The sequence below is a fragment of the Tursiops truncatus genome, chromosome 13 (genome assembly GCF_011762595.2).
Source record: "Tursiops truncatus isolate mTurTru1 chromosome 13, mTurTru1.mat.Y, whole genome shotgun sequence".
Taxonomy (NCBI): Eukaryota; Metazoa; Chordata; class Mammalia; order Artiodactyla; family Delphinidae; genus Tursiops; species Tursiops truncatus.
In genome coordinates, this window is record NC_047046.1 from 69,070,390 (window position 1) to 69,093,129 (window position 22,740).

General features: G+C 36.2%; 1 protein-coding gene across 1 annotated transcript in view; it reads left to right on the forward strand.

Moving 5' to 3' along the window:
* LOC141276208 (uncharacterized) overlaps nucleotides 1-22,740 on the forward strand; it is a 95,499-nt gene that overhangs the window by 66,154 nt on the left and 6,605 nt on the right. The window contains exon 2 of the mRNA XM_073790744.1: nucleotides 10,684-10,827. Within this exon, the coding sequence (XP_073646845.1) occupies nucleotides 10,750-10,827 (78 nt within the window). The 5' untranslated portion in view covers nucleotides 10,684-10,749. The remainder of the gene's footprint in view (nucleotides 1-10,683; nucleotides 10,828-22,740) is intronic.

Below are 22,740 nucleotides of genomic sequence, written 5' to 3' on the forward strand. Positions count from 1 at the left end.
CAAGGAGAAGCCCATGCACCGCAATGAAGAGTAGCCCCCGCCTGCGGAAACTAGAGAAAGCCCGTGCTCAGCAATGAAGACCCAATGCAGCCAAAAAAAAAAAAAAAAAAAAGCTGGCTCATTTCCTTTAAACATAGTCCCTGCATTCCAAAAGCTGATAATAGTGAATGGAAATAACTGCAGAGTACAAATGGACTATGGCTGATGGAGGGAGACTTAATGTTAAGGATTAGTTGCTACTGAAATCAACACGGAGAAGAATGTTCCACATACACATTTTGTGCAGATATTTCAATGTTTGCTGCAGGTGGCACTTTAACACAACATAAGACTCCTCATATCCTACACACAGGGGAATTATTTTGATAATTCATTGCAAGCTCAGAATTTACTTGTAAAAATTTATTTGTAAATAAATATTATTTATAAAAATTTTATTGGTTTTCTGTTTTCCCATTTTGTTATTTGGTAGACTTGTCATCATAGGAAAGATAATTGATGACCATGTAAGATTTTATAGGGGGCCAAAAATTAATCTAACTTGGAAATACTGTTGTTACATTTCTGTATTGGAAACCAATCACCACAACCAATCACCAATCACAATCACAGAAAACTTAAACCTAGTAATATGGCACATGTTTTATTCCTCTTTTTAAATTACATGTAAAATTGGAGACTTCATCTATTATTTTAAAACCAAAAATAAAAAACTCTCATGGGTTCTATCTATCACTGTCAAGCGATCAACACAGTATAGTGGTTAAGGTCACGAACTCTGGAATCAGATTCTATGGTTTTAATTTCTGTTCTGCCACTTACCAACATGTGACCTTGGGCACGTTTTACATTTATATATACCTCAGTATCTTCGTCTATAAAATTGAGATAATATCGGTACCTACCTCATAGGTGTTGAGAATTACATGAGACCATATGCATGAAGCAGTTAGTTTGATCTCAGGCATGTATGAAATGCTCAAGAAGTATAAGTTCTCACCATTATTTAAGTAGCAGCTGCAGAAACATCCAGCCAGAAGCTAAGTGGTAACATTCTCTGTTATTTAACAATTTTTAGGGAAGATGATTAAAAGGCCTGTTATATTATGAGGATCTATTACTGTCCTATTGTTTTATTTAATCTCCTCAATAAATCTATAATGTAGGTTTCATCATTTCATTCTATAGATGAGGAAACTGAGATTAATTGAGGCTAACAATCATGTCTTTTGAAACAAAATAATAACTAGGGCTTATTGAGTGATGGCTATGTGCCAGGCATTGTTAAATCACTTTCAACTGTAGTCGCTCAATTCTCAACAACATTCTAGGAGGTAAGTATTCTTAATATCAATATTTGCATAAGAAGGGACATAGGCACAGGAAGATTAAGTAACTGGTACAAGAGCACATAATTAAAAAGTGTCAGAAGTCAGATTTTATTCCATCAGTTTAATTTCAGAATCCTTGTTCTCAACCACTATGCTGAAAGAAAAGAAAAAGGATTCACAGCCACGTAAAAAAGTTACTTATAATAAGTAATAAAAGAAATAAATGATAGACATGTGGGAAAAGTATATAAACAGACAATTTACAGTGGAAGAAATAACAAATGGCCAATATATCCATATGATATTGCTGTTGCCAATTTCTCTAAAAAAGACACAAATTAACATTATAAAGATAATATGATTTTTCACCCATCAGATTTGCAAAATATGAAAAGATTGATACTGCTGTTGATATAAACTCTATAAAAGTCAATTCAGTGGGACCTGTAAAAAATGGGAAATGCACATACTCTGTTCTAGCAATTTAACTTGTAGAAATATATTTTAAACAAATATTGATGTTCATTGTATTGCTATTTGTAATAGTGAAAAATTGAAAATAACCACAGTATATCAACGGAATGTTTTTGATAAACTGTAGATTTTTCATGCTTTTGAATATTATGTAGCACTCAAAATACAGGAATGAAGTAGATCTATAAGAAATGTTATATAAAGAAGTCTACCACATTCTGTTCATGGTAAAAATCAAGTTGCCTTATGTTATATATTTGGTATAATTATTTTTTGGGTAAAAAACCTATTCATTTACCTTCTATATTTGTATATTTATAGAAGAAAGACTGGAAAGAAATACATAAAATATTAATGTTATTTCTTAGGAGTATTCATGGATGGAAATTTATAACAGGAGAAAGATTTCGATTTTACTTAACACTTTAGTATTATTTAATATATACTATAATGATATATAATATGTATTATAATGATCATATCCCATCATAACGTAAAGAATACAGTAAAAGTATAATGTAAAAATAAAACAAAAAAGAAAAAGGAAAGTAAGAACTATATCAAAGTTACAGAGCTCATAAATGGCAGACGTATAATTCAAACCAAGCTTGTGTGCCTCCAAATTTGTCTGTCTTCTCCACTATTCCAGTCTCTAGGATAATAGAGCATTATTGAACATTGCTCCTGCTTTCCTATATATTATGTGAAATTATATATAATTTGCTTTCCTTACAACTTGTCAGGAAGGAGAGGAGACTTTGTTAGCTTATTTAAAAATATATATATTTATTTGGTTCTGCTAGGTCTTAGTTGCGGCAGGTGGGCTCGTTAGTTGCAGCTCGTGGGCTCCTTAGTTGTGGAATGCGAACTCTTAGTTGTGGTATGCATGTGGGATCTAGTTCCCCGACCAGGGATTGAACCCAGGCCCCCTGCATTGGGAGCGCGGAGTCTTAACCACTGCACCACCAGGGAAGTCCCTTTCCAGCTTATTTTTATTCCTAGATTCTTATCAGATCTTGGTCATGCAGTGGAATGGAACAGGGTAAAGCTTTTTAATGAAGGCTGAAAAAGTTCTGCTCTTTCTTTTGTACACTTGTGTAGCGACAAGTTTATAGACCTTCAGTGAGTACTCACCTGTACTTTGCCTCAATTTATGAATGATAAATGGATGTAGAGACTGTCTTACAGAGTGAAGTAAGTCAGAAAGAGAAAAACAAATATTGTATATTAATGCATATATGTGGAACCTAGAAAAATAGTACAGATGAACCGGTTTGCAGGGCAGAAATAGAGACACAGATGTAGAGAACAAACGTATGGACACCAAGCGGGGAAAGCGGTGGGGGTGGTGGTGGTGGGGGTGGGATGAATTGGGCGATTGGGATTGACATGTATACACTGATGTGTATAAAATTGATGACTAATAAGAACCTGCTGTATATAAAATGTATATATATATTATTTTTTTAAAAATTGCCCATAATAAGTTTTTATTCTTTTTAGTAAGAAGCAATCCAGAGCTGCATCAGGTAAAAAAGTTGTTAGTAATACAGAAAACAAAGAAGAAAATGTGCTGATGGAACAGAAACTGCATTTCAGATATTTTTAGGAGGATATCAGAGGAATGGTGCTGACCACTGGGATTTTGGGTGTCTTTTGGGTCAGCTGGTGTCCTATGGAGCAGAGTGGCTGAGGATATGTTCTCACAGTCTTCCAGGCTTCCTGAGCACATCAGCCTTTGCAAGCTGATCACAGCTGAAGGCCTGTCCTGAATCTATCATCCAGCAAATTGTTAAAAGAGGTAATGACAACAAAAAAATTTCATTCAAGTTGTTTACTGGAATAAAGACAAGTTAGGAGATAGAGAGGAAGGCAAAACATTGGGGCAGAAGATAGTGTATGTTAGTGAATCCAGACGCAAAGGATGCATTGAAATTCAGCTCTGCTTTCAGGACCTACTGGCCCATCGTGACACAGCCCATTCATTCATTCTAAGTTATAGTCTCCCATTATGCATGCTATGTTCAGATGTCACTATGTTCTGGAAATGACTTTGGATGAAGTAGTCTTTTGTATAAATTGCATTTAGAACATGCTGGTAATAAATTACAGTCTATCAGACAACCAAATTACTTATTAAGAATGTCCTATAGATTTTAAAAAGTTAATCAGCATTAATTGTTCCTTGTGAATATGGAAGCTCTATAATTTTAACTTTGCCCTAAACAGAATAAGAATATAGTTATTAATTGGAAATTTTTGATGTAAAACTTAGAAAATCTAATTCAGAAAATAAAATATTCTTAAAAGTCTGGATAAGTTTTATCTTCTTTCATTTTGATTAACTTTGTTTAGCGAATGGAAATGATAGAGGAGAAATATTGGGTTGGCCAAAAAGTGCCTTTGGTTTTTAAGTAAAAATAAAAGACACATTTTTCATTTGCACCAAAAACTTTATTGGACAATGTATTCCCCCTTTTGTTCCACTACCTTCTGCCATTTTTCAGGCAACTTCATAATTCCATCTTCCCAAAACTTTTTATCTTTTTGAACAAAGAACTGTTCCAGGTGCCTTATATGGTCTTTCAGGGAATGGAAATATTTTCCATTTAGAGAATTTTATAAAGACCGAAATAAATGGAAATCTGAAGGTGCAATGTCTGATGAATATAGCGGATGAATCAGAACTTCCCAGCTAAGCTGTAACAGTTTTTGCCTGGTTATCAAAGAAACACGTGGTCTTGCATTATCCTGATGGAAGATTATGCGTTTTCTGTTGACTAATTCTGGACACTTTTCGTCGAGTGCCACTTTCAGTTGGTCTAATTGGGAGCAGTACTTGTTGGAATTAATTGTTTGGTTTTCCGGAAGGAGCTCATAATAAAGGACTCCCTTCCAATTCCACCTTATACACAACATCACCTTCTTTGGATGAAGACCAGTCTTTGGTGTGGTTAGTGGTGGTTCATTTCACTTGCCCAATGATTTCTTCCATTCCAGATTATTGTACAGTAAAGTAATTTTATTTATTTGAGTCCTCTCCGTTCTTTCTAATGGTTCATCAATTTTGTTTATCTTGTCAAAGAACCGGCTTTTAGTTTTATTGATCTTTGCTATTATTTTCTTTGTTTCTTTCCATTTTTTTCTGCTGTGATCTTTATGATTTCTTTCCTTCTGCTAACCTGGGGTTTTGTTTGTCCTTCTTTCTCTGGTTCCTTTAGGTGTAAGGTTAGATTGCTTATTTGAGATTTTTCTTCTTTCTTGAGGTAGGCTTGTATAGCTATAAACTTCCCTCTTAGAACTGCTTTTGCTGCATCCCATCGGTTTTGGAACGTCGTGCTTTCATTGTCATTTGTCTCTAGGTATTTTTTGATTTCCTCTTTGATTTCTTCATGATCTCTTAGTTATTTAGTAACGTATTGTTTAGCCTCCATGTGTTTGTTTTTTTTTACGTTTTTCCCCCTGTAATTCATTTCTAATCTCTTAGCTTGTGGTCAGAAAAGATGCTTGATATGATTCCAATTTTTTTTAATTTCCTGAGGCTTGATTTGTGACCCAAGATGTGATCTATCCTGGAGAATGTTCCATGCGCACTTGAGAAGAAAGTGTAATCTGGTATTTTGGGGTGGAATGTCATATAAATATCAATCAAATCTATCCGGTCTATTGTGTCACTTAAAGCTTGTGTTTCCTTATTTATTTTCATTTTGGATGATCTGTCCATTGGTGTAAGTGAGGTGTTAAATCCCCCACTAATATTGTGCTACTGTCGATTTCTTCTTTTATAACTGTTGGCAGTTGCCTTATGTATTGAGGTGCTCCTATGTTGGGTGCATATATATTTATAATTGTTATATCTTCTTCTTGGATTGATCCCTTGATCATTATGCAGTGTCCTTCCTTGTCTCTTGTAACATTCTTTATTGTAAAGTCTATTTTATCTGATATGAGTATTGCTACTCCAGGTTTCTTTTGATTTCCATTTGCAGGGAATATCTTTTTTCCATCCCCTCACTTTCGGTCTGTATGTGTCCCTAGGTCTGAATTGGGTCTCTTGTAGACAGCATATATATGGGTCTTGTTTTTGCATCCATTCAGCAAGCCTGTGTCTTTTGGTTGGAGCATTTAATCCCTTCACATTTAAGGTAATTATCGATATGTATTTTCCTATGACCATTTTCTTAATGGTTTTGGGTTTGTTTTTGTAGGTCCTTTTCTTCTCTTTTATTTCCCACTTAGAGTAGTTCCTTTCACATTTGTTGTAGATCTGGTTTGGTGATGCTGAATTCTCTTAGCTTTTGCTTGTCTGTAAAGCTTTTGATTTCTCCATTGAATCTGAATGAGATCTTTGCTTGGTAGAGTAATCTTGGTTGTAGTTTCTTCCCTTTCATCACTTTAAGTGTATCATGCCACTCCCTTCTGGCTTGTAGTGTTTTGCTGAGAAATCAGCTGTTAACCTTATCAGAGTTTCCTTGTGTATTATTTGTCATTTTTCCCTTGCTGCTTTCAATAATTTTTCTTTGTCTTTAATTTTTTCCAATTTGATTACTATGTGTCTCAGTGTGTTTCTCCTTTGGTTTATGCTGTATGGGACTCTCTGTGCTTCCTGGACGTGGGTGGCCATTTCCTTTCCCATGTTAGGGAAGTTTTCGATTATAATCTCTTCAAATATTTTCTCTTGTCCTTTCTCTCTCTCTTCTCCTTCTTGGACCCCTATAACATGAATGTTGTTGCTTTTAATGTTATCCCAGAGGTCTCTTAGGCTGTCTTCATTTCTTTTCTTTTCTTTTTTTCTTTATTCTGTTCCACAGTAGTGAATTCCACCATTCTGTCTTCCAGGTGACTTTTCCGTTCTTCTGCCTCAGTTATTCTGCTATTGATTCCTTCTAGGATAGTTTTCATTTCAATTATTGTACTGTTCATCTCTGTTTGTTTGTTGTTTAATTCTTCTAGATCTTTGTTAAACATTTGTTTCATCTTCTCTTTGCCTCCATTGTTTTTCCAAGGTCCTGGGTCATCTTCACTATCATTATTCTGAATTCTTTTTCTGGAAGGTTGCCTATCTCCACTTCATTTAGTTGTTTTTTGGGGGTTTTATCTTGTTCCTTCATCTGGTACATAGCCCCTTACCTTTTCATCTTGTCTATCTTTCTGTGAATATGGTTTTTGTTCCACAGGCTGCTGGATTGTACTTCTTCTTGCTTCTGCTGTCTGCCCTCTGGTGGATGAGGCTGTCTAAGAGGGTTGTGCAAGTTTCCTGATGGGAGGGACTGGTGGTGGGTAGAGCTGGCTGTTGCTCTGGTGGGCAGAGCTCAGTAACACTTTAATCCACTTGACTGTTGATGGGTGGGGCTGGGTTCCCTCCCTGTTGGTTGTTTGGCCTGAGTCAACCCAGCACTGGATACTACCTGGGCTCTTTGTTGGGGCTAGTGGTGGACTCTAGGAGGGCTCACGCCAAGGAGTGCTTCCCAGAACTTCTGCTACCAGTGTCTGGGAAGCCACAACCACCTCCTGCCTTTGCAGGAGACCCTCCAACACTAGCATGTAGGTCTGGTTCAGTCTCCCCTGGGGTCACTGCTCATTCCCCTGGGTCCCGATGTGCACACTACTTTATGTGTGCCCTCTAAGAGTGGAGTCTCTGTTTCCACCAGTCCTGTCAAAGTCCTGCAATCAAATCCCTCAAGCCTTCGAAGTCTGATTCTCTAGGAATTCCTCCTCCTGTTGCCGGACCCCCATGTTGGGAAGCCTGATGTGGGGCTCAGAGCCTTCACTGCAGTGTGTGTCCTCCAGTCTGTGAGTCACCCACCCAGCAGTTATGGGATTTGATTCTACTGTGCTTGTGCCCCTCCTGCCGTCTCACTGTGGCTTCTCCTTTGTCTTTTGATTTTGGGTATCTTTTTTGGTGAGTTACAGTGTCTTCCTGTCGATGATTGCCCAGCAACTAGTTGTGATTCTGGTGTTCTCACAAGAGAGAGTGAGAGCACATCCTTCTAGTCCGCCATCTTGGTTCAGAGCCATCCAAGAAATCGGTGTTTCGATTAATATCAGATCACGGTGAAATTTCAGTCATGGAAGTATTTGAAGTGGGTGACTTGATCAATAAATTAATTTTGTTGTAATCTTTAAGACTACAGTGTGGTTCATTTTATAACAGATGACAGTGTAACAGGCTCTGCATTCTTTGGCCAAAAAAAAATTACCAGTTGTTAAAAGACCATCAACCACTCTCAATTAATACAGACTTCCACATTTTTTTGACTCAACATTATGCAGATATCAAAGAGCTTTTCTAGGAGATATTCAGCATACCAATGAGAGTTGCCTGTATTTCTTTGCCTGTTGTAGTAATCCAGGTGTGCCGCTCTCTAGCTGTTGGTTTGTGATGTGAAAAAAGCACAAAAAGTATTCTTTGGGAAAATAAAGTTCTAAATTTATGCTGAAGATTTAAGTGCATAGCGATTTACTTTGGCTCTTGAAACAGTTCATCAACTAATGACAATGAGGGTGGGACTTTGATGATATTTTGTCAGTGACTTAATGATACACACTCTGGAATTTTACCTTCTCAGGGGTTCTGGAACTCCAGGGCAGAATATAAATGTGTGTGTGTTAGTACTGCAACACCATACTAGATTTTTTTAAAGCCCAAGTAAACTATGTATTCTAATCGAATATTTGTTCACTAGAGATATTGAATCAATTTTTAAATGCATTGACTTATCCAGTGGTCATGGTTAGTACTAGTGAATCTCCTAACTCACATGGGTTCTTTATTGCTAAGTGACCACATGTCCTGGTTTACATGGGATAGTGTTGTCTCTGTAAAATTAAATTATTAATACTGCTTCCTTTTGCTCTCAGAAGTATTTTGGTTTGGAGTGATAAACTACATGATCCCTCTACTTCTATTGTCACAGAAGCCATAGTTTCACTGCCTTAGTTTCACTATGGAGGGGTAAAGCGTTGTCTTTTACTCTTTCCTAGAATAAATCCCTTCCCTAATTTTTTCACACCTTTTTTATTCTCTAGATCTAAAGGCCATTTTACTTTGCTTCCATGGATTCCAATGGAAACTTTTAGCTAAAGAATGCATCTATAAGAGAACTTTAGAAATGATCAAAAAATATTTTAAGACATAATTCAGTATACGTTTTACTCCAAGAGAGCAGGAATCTTGACTCTTTCATTCACCATTGAGCACTCAGCCTCTTGCACAATGCTTGGGTATAACAGAGACTCAGTAGTGCTTATTGAAGGAATAAGCAATTAAAAACTTACCATTTTTTTAATTTGAGAAAATTGTAGTTTCTTTACACACACAATTTTATTCCCTAAAGATATGAAGACACTGCATGTGCATGCTTGGGATCATTGGTTAGCAAACTATTTCTCAAACATGTTTGAATAAAGATTACTTGACATTTGGCCAAAAAGTCAGGCTCCCAGACTTTGCCCCTGAAAGTTCAGTAAGTCTCAGATGGCTTCAGGCATCATATCTAGGATCTTTTCCAAATCCAGGTCTTTGATATCTTTGTTTCACTTTGTTTTCAAAAGACATTTGCTTGACTTCCTACTAGGCTGTCCATCTTTCTACAAAGTCACTGTTAATAAGCTAATTATAGAGATGGTATTAGACTGAAAGGAAACTGGGTTCTACCACCCAGCTGATTTTATCGCTTCCCCTCTTTGGACACAAATTCCCTCAATCTTAAAATGACAAGGCTGAGTTAACTCCAAGAGTTAACTCCCAGCCCTCTTGCAGCTCTATTATCAGGTAATTCTTATCTTTGAAACCTGATAGATATCTGGCCAGTTAAAAAGTGCTACATGAGACATTTTCAACAAAAAGTATAAGTATTTTGTCTTTGTTGCTTCATTTGTAATAAATTAACTAGGGACTAATTACAAATTGAAGAGATATTTAAAAACTTTTAGGTTATTTAAGCACCATTCTTCATAAATAATTTTCTATACCAGTTTTATTTGGGATTCCTTGGGTACGTGTGTTGGGAGCTGATTGATAACTTTTTATTTGAGGTTAAAAATGATTCCTTAAAAAAAATGATTTCTTAACTCTTGTCAATTTTCTTTTAGATCCCTCCAAAGATATATCTACAGATAAGAAAAAAGTCCTTTGCTTTTGAGTATAATTTTCAGAAGTTAGAAAAGCCCCACCTGCCCAAGTGTCTTGTTACTAAACTGTAAGCAAAATCAGAAGTAATCTTCTGGGTAACTATGCCAAATAGATCTCACAAAAAACGAAGAGAAGGGGATCTTGGTGAATATATTCACAGAGATTTGTTTATCAGATTAACCGTCTGTATCAGTCTGGGGCTTGGAGACATGTAAGCCAAGTTGTATTATTTTTTTCCAGAAGTATAAATCCAGTTAGATTAACATTTTCTAGAAGCAGAGAAAAATAGTAGATTGGAAAAGTTTTAAAGGTGAGGAGGAACCCAAGAAGGTCAAGACTTGATGAGCAGAGGGTCAAGTGTGCCTAAAGGTTGTTGCCAGTAAGAGCGGAAAGATGTTCCTGTCTATTTGGAAAAGAAGCAACAGCAACATTCACGTATTTCAGAATTCTATCTTGAGCTGTTCCTGAAGTCAGAAGGAAGAGTTCTGTGAAATGATGTGATAGGAGAGAGAAGGAAGAATTGTATAATTGCAGTTTCATTCTACCAGGAAGCTGCCTGGTGGCATAGTATTGAGGGTGTCATCACAGAGGTGGGATTGGTTTTCTTATATCCTCATGTAATTTCTTAACACCCACTTCTTCCTCTAAGGTGGATCCCACATAAAGAATAATTATTATTTAGTCTAATCCACACTAGCAGTGATGTCTCATAGTGGATATTAATCAACTCAATTATCGCTCAAGTTTGCAGGTATAAAGAGCAATGAACAGGCTGAAGAACATTTCTGGAGTTAAGCTTGTGCTTCAAGAATGGACAGAAAATGTGGGAAATACGTAGTGATGGAACAGTCTGGAAACCAGCCGATGAATATTGGTGGCACCACCGTGGTATGTTCTGATAGTTCAGAGTCTTGTTTTCAATAATAATACAACTCTGATTTTTTTTTTTATTACAACATGGTTCTTCCCAAAAAGCAATTTTTGTGTGTGTGTGTGTGGTACGCGGGCCTCTCACTGCTGTGGCCTCTCCCGTTGCGGAGCACAGGCTCTGGGTGCGCAGGCTCAGCGGCCATGGCGCCCAGCTGCTCCGCGGCATGTGGGATCCTCCCAGACCGGGGCACGAACCTGCATCCCCTGCATCGGCAGGCGGACTCTCAACCACTGCGCCACCAGGGAGGCCCCCAAAAAGCAATTTTTAATCAGAATTCTACATGAAAGACAATTTTTAGCTATTCTATGACTACTTGTTAATTAGAAAACTTGTATTTTTTTCTGTATATCAATATATGCATTATTAATAAATTTATTTTAATACTCAGTAATCTAAGATATTAGCAATTTGGGGAGTAACAATTTAATAAGCTGTTCAAATAATTCTCTACAGTTACCATAATTAGAGTATAAGATGACAAATCTGTGGTTGATTGCATTAACAATTTATGTTTTTAAAATGTGATATATAGATTTTTGTGTTAATTGCCTGGATTTTAGTGTAATGTGTAGATTTGTCAGAACTCAAAGATTTCATACGTTTTTGAACGTCAGAACATCATCTTGTAAGTGAATTCTAGACCTAGGAAGCAAATTATCTAACAAGTCTTTTAGATTAGCCTCTGCTTAACTACATACGAGTTCCTTTTTTAGTAAAGAATTGTATTCAAGGGAATATTAGAGTTCAATTATATACAATATTATTTGACTATTGCTTATGTTTTTAGAAGAAATAATTTAGTACTGTGTGTTTTGGGATTGCCTTTTATGTAACTTTGTCTCTGACTAGAGCCCTTGATACTGGAAACGTGGAAATGTGTTGAATGAAATCAGTATAAGTTTGAATGGACAGTTACATTCTGTGAGGAAAAATATTTTTGTCCCCTGCACTAACAAGGAAGGTACAAGGCAGAGAAATTGTTCTCTTGATTCTAGATCAGCACTCCTTTCCCCTAAAGATGTTCTTTATGGTTCTTCTAGCCTTGCAGCTATGTCATTAGGTCTTCACAGTGTCAAGATACTCAGATAAAAAGGTCCCTTTACTAAGGAATTATTCATCTTGAAGATTTCCCTAGATAATAATGAGAGTTTTCAAATAAAGGGCATGTATCTTCATCACTGACTATCTCACTTTACATCTGGATATTTGGATATAATCGTACAGAAATTTCTTTTTAATTGATGGCCATTTTCACCAGTGGATTATAGTAGCAGTTGAAGTCTACGTAAAAAAGAGAAATTTAGGAGTTTGTTTTCCCCTCTTAGGAAACATGAAATGGTAATCTCTTAAGTTATGAGCATAGAATTTAAAATTTTATTCTATGAACATAGCTAGTGCATATTGGGTATATGTAATGGAGATTATTGGCTTCTACCAAGAGCTAATTAACTATAATTCATAGCCCCCCAACTTCTCAAAATTTTAACTTTAGAGACTACTGTGCTCTCAGTGCAATCACTCACCATCTTTCTTCCCTTAAATATTTTTAATTCTGGTAAGTTGGTCTTGCCAGTGAATTTTTATTTAATTACGAAAGTTCAGAAAAATATTCAAGTTCATCAGCCATAAACGAACTGGATAGCTGAAGAATAACGATAGTAATAATACAAAGAAACACAAAGCTTTTATAAAATATAAATGTGTGATTTTCTCAAAGCTACCTATTTAAAAACAGATGGAAATTCTTAAAGTGCTTGTGTGTATTATATCTTCTTTTATTTGGTATCACTGCATAGCTATTCTCTTTACTTCTTTGGCGTGATATTACACCTTTAGAAAAACAGAACTTGACTAATTTTTTTTTGCCTGAGTGTATTCCTTCTTGACTATATTTAATCATATTTATACTCTCTTTTATTCTTAGTTATAGTTGCTCAGTGGCCACCGTCTGCACACATATGTAGCTTGATTGTTTTAATAGAAATTCGAGATTGAGCCAGCAATGTCAATAGCATTTTTAATAACCATTTAGGATTGGTTATTTAATCAATGTAGTTGAGAGAGTACATTTAAATAATGCTCTTGCTGTCCTATGAGTAAAAATTAGATAATTCTATAATGTTTTTGAGCTATAACAAATTTATACATAACAATTTACACTCCCGTAAGAATATAACACAGATTGCTCTCTATCTTTTTCTTAAAACTGTATCTGGAGTTATTTCTCTGTCTCTCCTTTTTTTTTTTTTTTAGTTGAAGAAATAATCTTCTATTGTTAGAAAATAACATTTATTCAAATAAATAGAGCTAATATATTTTAACATAGTAAGTTTATAAAATGTTATAGATGGTGCTGTTGAGGAAATGTCTTAGACTGACTTCAAGAAAAACCTAACCACCAAAACCTTTCATATTTGAACCCATCCTTTTAATTCATTTACTTTAAAAAATTCAACATGTATTTAAAAGACTTCAAGAATAATGTAATAGGCATGTATGTACCAAACACCAAGTTTAAGAAATAAACCATTACAGATATAGTTGAAGTCTTTGTTTTTTATTGGATATATTTGACACATAACATTGTAAATTTAAGGTGTACAATGTGCTACTTTGACGTTATTATATATTGTAATATGATTAGCTGTAGCAATATTTATCACATTACATAACTATAGTACAAGAATATTGTCTACATTCATTATTCTATGTATTAGATAACTACTTGTTGCAAGTTTGTGAAATCTTTTGTTTATATCTTCCCAACACCCTTCCCTTCCTCCTTTGTGCTACCCACCCCATAAAGACTATGGTGAATATGTTTGTACCCAAACATTTTCCAGCTTCTAATCCTTATCATATTTATCTGCACATATTTTATCGAATTCAAACAAGCCTCTTGTGCTTCACCAATGGAGCATAAGATCTGTAAGAGTAGAAAAATCAAATAGAAACTAGGAAATGCGTGTTGAGAGATTACTAAATGACTTGTCTTCCATAGGTCTTTCATGGACTGCCTAGTTCTGTTGAAAAATGAGGATGGCATTAATAATGTTAAGGCTACAAGACCCATTCTGGTATGAGGAATTTCAGTTAGTAGGTTGTGGACAGATGGCTACTGGTCTTATTAGACTTAGAAATCCTGGGCAGTAGAACCTGAAAAATGTAACTTTGTTATTGTTTTGAAAACCTTTATTTTTAAAAATAGTTGTAGTCTTATAGAAAACTGCAAACATAGTACAGAGAATTCCCATATACCTAGAACCTAATTTCCTCTATTTTTTCTTCCAGCTTTATTGGGATATAATTGACATATAACACTGTATAAATTTAAGTTGTATGGCATAAATTTTGTGTGTAGTTGTATGGCATGATTTTACTTACATACATTATTAAATGATTATCACAGTAAGTTTAGTGAACATTCGTAATCTCATATAGATACAAAATTAAATAGAATTTTTTGTGATAAGATCTCAGGATTTACTTTCTTAACTTTCATATATAACATGCAGCAATGTTAATTATATGTATCATGTTGCACATTACATCCCTAGTACTCCTTTATCTTATAACTGGAAGTTTCTTCCTTTTGATTGCCTTCATCCAATTACCCCTTGCCTCCATGGACCCCACCTCTGATAACCACAAATCTGATCTCTTTTTCTATGAGTTTGTTTGTTTGTTTTTGAAATTTAATTGACCTACAGCACTATATTACTTTCTGTTATACAACATAGTGATTTGATGTTGCTATACGTTTCAAAATGATCACCACGGTAACTGTAGTTATGATGTTACCATACAAAGATATTATATAGTTAATGACTGCACATTTCATTCCTGTGACTCATTTATTTTGCAACTGGAATTTTGTACCTCTTAATCTCCTTCATCTATTTACCTCAACAGTTTCCCATATATTAACATCTTACATTAATATGGTACCTTTGTTACAATTAATGAACCAAGGTTGATATATTATTGTTTTAAAAAGTCCATACTTTATTCAGACTTTTTAGTTTTTACTTACTGCCCCTTTTCTGTTCCAGGATCCCATCACAGCTACCAAATTAGGTTTAGCCATCATGACTCCTTAGGCTTCTATTGGCTGTGACAGTTTCTCAGACTTTCCTTGGTTTTGATGACCTTGATAGTTTTGACAAATACTAGTCAGATATTTGGTAGAATTTCCCTCAATAGGAATTTGTCTGATTTTTTTTTATCATTAGCCTGGGGCTCTGTATTTTTTTGTTTTGTTTTGTTTGTTTCTTTTCCTTTTAGGGAAGACCATGGAAGCAAAGTGCCATTCTCATCACATCAGATCAACAGTACCTATTATAATTTATTTATTTATTTATTGCGGTACACGGGCCTCTCACTGCTGTGGCCTCTCCCGTTGCGGAGCACAGGCTCCCGACGCGCAGGCTCAGCGGCCACGGCTCACAGGCCCAGCCGCTCCGCGGCATGTGGGATCTTCCCGGACCGGGGCACGAACCCGCGTCCGCTGCATCGGCAGGCGGACTCTCAACCACTGCGCCACCAGGGAAGCCCAACAGTACCTATTATTAACATGATTTATTGTTGTTGATGTTGACTTTGATCACCTGGATGAGGTAATACTTAACAAGGTTCTTAAAGTTGTTCTCCACTCGTCCCTTTCCAAACTATATTCTTTGGAAGTTGCTGTGCTTAGCCCACTCTTAAAGAGTGGGGAGTTATGTTCCGTGAGAGTGTAGTATCTATGTCAATCATTTGGGATTCTTCTGCATAGGAGATTTACCTCTTCCTCCTCATTCACTTATTTGTTCAATCATTTATATCAGTATTGACTCCCAGATGTTTATTTTGTACTTTGGGTTATAATCCAATACCACTTTAAGTTTTTTGCTCCAATTGTTATAGATTTGGCTATCGAGAGCTCTTTCAGCTGGTTCCTGTGTCACTTTGACATACTGACATACCTCTATCATTGTTATTATTATTATTTTTTTTTGGTGAAGCATGGAGGATTTCCTTAATCTCTGGTGCTACAAGATGCTCCAGGCTCATCTTGTATATTTCCACACCCAGCCCTATAATCAGCCATTTCTCCAAGGATCCTTGGTTCCTTTCGCTAGAGAATGGTATCAGAAACCAATGTCTGGGTACTTGTTCCTGCTAGTGTGTTGTTGCTTCTAGGTCCTCTCAGCTGACAAAGCAAGGAAATATGTGTGTATATTAACCAGTGTATACACATGCATCTATAAATATTTCTATATGCAATCATCTGCATTTATATTAAGCTAAACATGAATTCATACTGATAGCTCCAACTTTTTAAATTTTTTTATATTTATCTGTATTCAGTGATCTCATTAATTCACTTATTCTAACGTTCTGTCTATAGATTCTTTTGGATTTTTTTTGAATTTTTGAATATTAATTTATTTTTCTATACAGCAGGTTCTTATTAGTTATCCATTTAATACATATTAGTGTATACATGTCAATTCCAATCTCCCAATTCATCACACCGCCCCCACCACGCCACCGCTTTCCCCCCTTGGTGTCCATACGTTTGTTCTCTACATCTGTGTCTCAATTTCTGCCCTGAAAACCGGTTCATCTGCACCATTTTTCTAGGTTCCACATATATGATTTAATATACAATATTTGTTTTTCTCTTTCTGACTTACTTCACTCTGTATGACAGTCTCTAGATGCATCCACGTCTCTACAAATGACCCAATTTCGTTCCTTTTTATGGCTGAGTAATATTCCATTGTATATATGTACCACATCTTCTTTATCCATTCCTCTGTCGATGGGCATTTAGGTTGCTTCCATGACCTGGCTATTGTAAATAGTGCTGCAATGAAAAATGGGATGCATGTGTCTTACTGAATTATGGTTTTCTCTGGGTATATGCCCAGTAGTGGGATTGGTGGGTCATATGGTAAATCTATTTTTAGTTTTTTAAGGAACTTCCATACTGTTCTCCATAGTGGCTGTATCAGTTTACATTCCCACCAACAGTGCAAGAGGGTTCCCTTTTCTCCACACCCTCTCCAGCATTCGTTGTTTGTAGATTTTCTGATGATGCCCATTCTGACTGGTGTGAGGTGATACCTCACTGTAGTTTTGATTTGCATTTCTCTAATAATTAGTGATGTTGAGCAGCTTTTCATGTGCTTCCTGGCCATCTGTATGTCTTCTTTGGAAAATGTCTATTTAAGTCTTCTGCCCATTTTGGATTGGGTTGTTTGTTTCTTTAATATTGACCTGCATGAGCTCTTTATATATTTTGGAGATTAATCCTTTCTCCATTGATTCATTTGCAAATATTTTCTCCCATTTTGAGGGTTTTCTTTTCGTCTTGTTTATGCTTTCCTTTGCTGTGCAAAAGCTTTTAAGTTTCATTAGGTCCCATTTGTTTATTTTTGTTTTTATTTCCATTACTCTAGGAGATGGGTCAAAAAAGATCTTGTTGTGATTTATGTCAAAGAGTGTTCTTCCTATGTTTTCCTCCAAGAGTTTTATAGTGTCCAGTCTTACAGTTAGGTCTCTAATCCAGTTTGAGTTTATTTTTGTGTATGGTGTTAGGTAGTGTTCTAATTTTATTCTTTTACATGTAACTGTCCAGTTTTCCCAGCACCACTTATTGAAGAGACCGTCTTTTCTCCATTATATGTCCTTGCCTCCTTTGTCATAGATTAGTTGACCATAGGTGCGTGCATTTATCTCCGGCTTTCTATCTTTTTCCATTGATCTATGTTTCTGTTTTTGTGCCAGTACCATATTGTCTTGATTACTGTAGCTTTGTAGTATAGTCTGAAGTGAAGGAGTCTGATTCCTCCAGGTCCGTTTTTTTCCCTCAAGACTGCTCTAGCTATTTGGGGTCTTTTTTATCTCCATACAAATTTAAAATTTTTTGTTCTAGTTCCGTATAAACTGCCATTGGTAATTTGATGGGGATTGCATTGAATCTGTAGATTGCTTTGGGTAGTATAGTCATTTCCACAACGTTGATTCTTCCAATACAAGAACATGGTATATCTCTACATCTGTTGGTATAATCTTTAATTTCTTTCATCAGTGTCTTACAGTTTTCTGCATACAGAGCTTTTGTCTCCCTAGGTAGGTTTATTCCTAGGTATTTTATTCTTTTTGTTGCAGTGGTAAATGGGAGTATTTCCTTAATTTCTCTTTCATATTTTTCATCATTAGTGTATAGGAATGCAAGAGATTTCTGTGCATTAATTTTGTATCCTGCAACTCTACCAAATTCATTGATTAGCTCTAATAGTTTTCTGGTGGCATCTTTAGGATTCTCTATGTATAGTATCATGTCATCTGCAAACAGTGACAGTTTTACTTCTTCTTTTCCAATTTCTATTCCTTTTATTCCTTTTTCTCTGATTGCCATGGCTAGGACTTCCAAAACTATGTTGAATAATAGTCGTGAGAGTGGACTTCCTTTTATTGTTCCTGATCTTAGAGGAAATGCTTTCAATTTTTCACCATTGAGAATGATGTTTGCTGTGGGTTTGTCATATATGGCCTTTATTATGTTGAGGTAGGTTCCCTCTGTGCCCACTTTCTGGAAACTTTTTGTCATAAATGGGTGTTTAACTTTGTCAAAAGCTTTTTCTGCATCTATTGAGATGATCATATGGTTTTTCTTCTTCAATGTGTTAATATGGTGTTATCACATTGATTGATTTGTGTACATTGAAGAATCCTTGCATCCCTGGGATAAATCTCACTTGATCATTGTGTATGATCCTTTTAATGTGTTGTTGGATTCTGTTTGCTAGTACTTTGTTGAGGACTTTTGCATCTATATTCATCAGTGATACTGGTCTATAATTTTCTTTTTATGTAGTATCTTTGTCTGGTTTTGTTATCAGGGTGATAGTGGCCTCATAGAATGAGTTTGAGAGTATTCCCCCCTCTGCAATTTTTTGGAAGAGTTTGAGAAGGATGGGTGTTAGCTCTTCTCTAAGTGTTCGATAGAATTCACCTGTGAAGCCATCTGTTCCTGGTCTTTTGTTTGTTGGAAGATTTTAATCACAGTTTCAATTTCATTACTTGTGATTGGTCTGTTCATATTTTCTGTTTCTTCCTGGTTCAGTCTTGGTAGGTTATACCTTTGTAAGAATTTGTCTATTTTTTCCAGGTTGTCCATTTTATTGGCATAGAGTTTCTTGTAGTAGTCTCTTAGGATGCTTTGTATTTCTGTGGTGTCTGTTGTAACATCTCCTTTTTCATTTCTAATTTTATTTATTTGAGTCCTCTCCCTCTTTTTCTTGATGAGTCTGGCTAATGGTTTCTCAATTTTGTTTATCTTCTCAAAGAACCATCTTTTAGTTTTCTTGATCTTTGCTATTGTTTTCTTTGTTTCTATTTCATTTATTTCTGCTCTGATCTTTATGAGTTCTTTCCTTCTGCTAACTCTGGGTTTTGCTTATTCTTCTTTCTCTAGTTCCTTTAGGTGTAAGGTTACATTGTTTATTTGAGATGTTTCTTGAGATAGGCTTGTATTGCTATAAACTTCCCTCTTAGAACTGCTTTTGCTGCATCCCATAGGTTTTGGATCATTGTGTTTTCATTGTCATTTGTTACTAGGTATTTTTTGATTTTCTCTTTGATTTTTTCAGTGATCTCTTGGTTATTTAGTAATGTTTTGTTTAGCCTCCATATGTTTGTGTTTTTTACGGTTTTTTTTTTTCCTGTAATTGATTTCTAATCTCATAGCGTTGTGGTCAGAAAAGATGCTTGATATGATTTCAATTTTCTTAAGTTTCCTGAGTCTTGATTTGTGACCCAAGATATGATCTATGCTGGAGAATATTCCATGTGCACTTGAGAAGAAAGTGTAATCTGCTGTTTTTGGATGGAATGTCCTATGAATATCAATTAAATCTATCTGGTGTATTGTGTCATTTGAAGCTTGTGTTTCCTTATTAATTTTCTGTTTGTATGATCTGTCCATTGGTGTAAGTGAGGTGTTAAATCCCCCACTATTATTGTGTTACTGTCAATTTCCTCTTTTATAGCTGTTGGCAGTTGCCTTATGTATTGAGGTGCTCCTATATTGGGTGCATATATATTTATAATTATATCTTCTTCTTGGATTGATCCCTTGATCATTATGTAGTGTCCTTCCTTGTCTCTAGTAACATTCTTTATTTTAAAGTCTATTTTATCTGATATGAGTATTGCTACTCCAGGTTTCTTTTGATTTCCATTTGCAGGGAATATCTTTTTCCATCCCCTCACTTTCGGTCTGTATGTGTCCCTAGGTCTGAATTGGGTCTCTTGTAGACAGCATATATATGGGTCTTGTTTTTGCATCCATTCAGCAAGCCTGTGTCTTTTGGTTGGAGCATTTAATCCCTTCACGTTTAAGGTAATTATCGATATGTATTTTCCTGTGACCATTTTCTTAATGGTTTTGGGTTTGTTTTTGTAGGTCCTTTTCTTCTCTTTTATTTCCCACTTAGAGTAGTTCCTTTCGCATTTGTTGTAGATCTGGTTTGGTGATGCTGAATTCTCTTAGCTTTTGCTTGTCTGTAAAGCTTTTGATTTCTCCATTGAATCTGAATGAGATCTTTGCTTGGTAGAGTAATCTTGGTTGTAGGTTCTTCCCTTTCATCACTTTAAGTGTATCATGCCACTCCCTTCTGGCTTGTAGTGTTTTGCTGAGAAATCAGCTGTTAACCTTATCAGAGTTTCCTTGTGTATTATTTGTCATTTTTCCCTTGCTGCTTTCAATAATTTTTCTTTGTCTTTAATTTTTTCCAATTTGATTACTATGTGTCTCAGTGTGTTTCTCCTTTGGTTTATGCTGTATGGGACTCTCTGTGCTTCCTGGACTTGGGTGGCCATTTCCTTTCCCATGTTAGGGAAGTTTTCGATTATAATCTCTTCAAATATTTTCTTGGGTCCTTTCTCTCTTCTCCTTCTGGGACCCTATAGTGTGAACGTTGTTGCATTTAATGTTGTCCCAGAGGTCTCTTAGGTTGTCTTCATTTCTTTTCTTTTTTTTTTTCTTTATTCTGTTCCACAGCAGTGAATTCCACCATTCTGTCTTCCAGGTGACTTTTCCGTTCTTCTGCCTCAGTTATTCTGCTATTGATTCCTTCTAGTGTATTTTTCATTTCAGTTATTGTATTGTTCAACTCTGTTTGTTTGTTGTTTAATTCTTCTAGATCTTTGTTAAACATTTCTTGCATCTTCTCGATCTTTGCCTCCATTCTTTTCCCGAGGTCCTGGATCATCTCCACTGTCATTATTCTGAATTCTTTTTTTGGAAGGTTGCCTATCTCCACATCGTTTAGTTGTTTTTCGGGGGTTTTATCTTGTTCCTTCATCTGGTACATAACCCTCTGCCTTTTCATCTTTTCTATTTTTCTGTGAACGTGTTTTTTGTTCCACAGGCTGCAGGATTGTAGTTCTTCTTGCTTCTGTTGTCTGCCCTCTGGGGGATGAGTTTATCTAAGAGGCTTGTGCAAGTTTTGTGATGGGAGGGACTGGTGGTGGGTAGAGCTGACTGTTGCTCTGGTGGGCAGAGTTCGGTAAAACTTTAATCCACTTGACTGCTGTTGGCTGGGGCTGTGTCCCCTCCCTGTTGGTGGTTTGGCCTGAGGCAACCCAACATGGGAGCCTACCTGGGCTCTTTGGTGTTGCTAATGGCGGAGTCTGGGAGGGCTTACAGCAAGGAATACTTCCCAGAACTTCTGCTCTGCTGCCAGTGTTCTTGTCCTCACGGTGAGACAGAGCCACCACTGCCTCTGCAGAACATCCTCCAACACTAGCAGGTAGGTCTGGTTCAGTCTCCCCTGGGGTCACTGCTCCTTCCCCTGGGTCCCGATGCGCACACTACTTTGTGTGTGCCTTCCAGGAGTGGAGTCTGTTTCCCCCTGTCCTGTCAAAGTCCTGCAATCAAATTCCACTAGCCTTCAAAGTCTGATTCTCTAGGAATTCCTACTCCCGTTACCAGACCCCCATGTTTGGAAGCCTGACGTGGGGCTCAAAACTTTAATCCAGTGGGTGGACTTCTGTGGTATAAGTGTTCTCTAGTTTGTGAGTCACCCACCCAGCAGTATGGGAATTGATTTTATTATGATTGCACCCCTCCTACCATCTCACTGTTGCTTCTCCTTTGTCTTTGGATGTGGGGTATCTTTTTTGGTGAGTTCCAGTGTCTTCCTGTCGATGATTGTTCAGCAGTTAGTTGTGATTCTGGTGTTCTCTCAAGAGGGAGTGAGAGCACGTCCTTCTTCTCTGCCATCTTGGACCCTCTTTTGGATTTTCTATAAACCCAATCATGTCTTTGTTTTTTCATATTTTATAACTTTATTTTTGTTTTTCTAACAATGCACTGGCTACAACCTCCAATGTAATGTTGAATGGAAGTGGTGAAAGTGAACATTTTGTGTTGTTCCCAAATTCAGGGGGAAACATGAAATATTTCACCATTAATTATGATGTTAGCTTAGGTTTTATGGAGCTATCCTTTATCAGATTATGGAAAATCTCTTCTATTACTAGTTTGCTCAGAAATTTTATCACAGATGGTTGTTGAATTTTGCCAGAAGTCTTTCTGCATTTTTTTGATATATTCACATGTGTTTTTCTCCTTTATTTCTGTTAATGTGGTGAATTATATTAGCTGTTTTGAATGTTAAACTAACTTTCATTCTAAGTTAGTTTAGGTAGCTGGGTAGACCTCTCTTGGTTATGAGTTTTTACCATTTTGATATATTTTTGGATTTAATTTACTATTATTTTGTTTATAATGTTTGTATGTATATTCTTCAGAGATTGACCTTCAGAGATTTCAAGGTCAGCTCTTTAACATCCTATGCCAGGCAGCCTCAAAG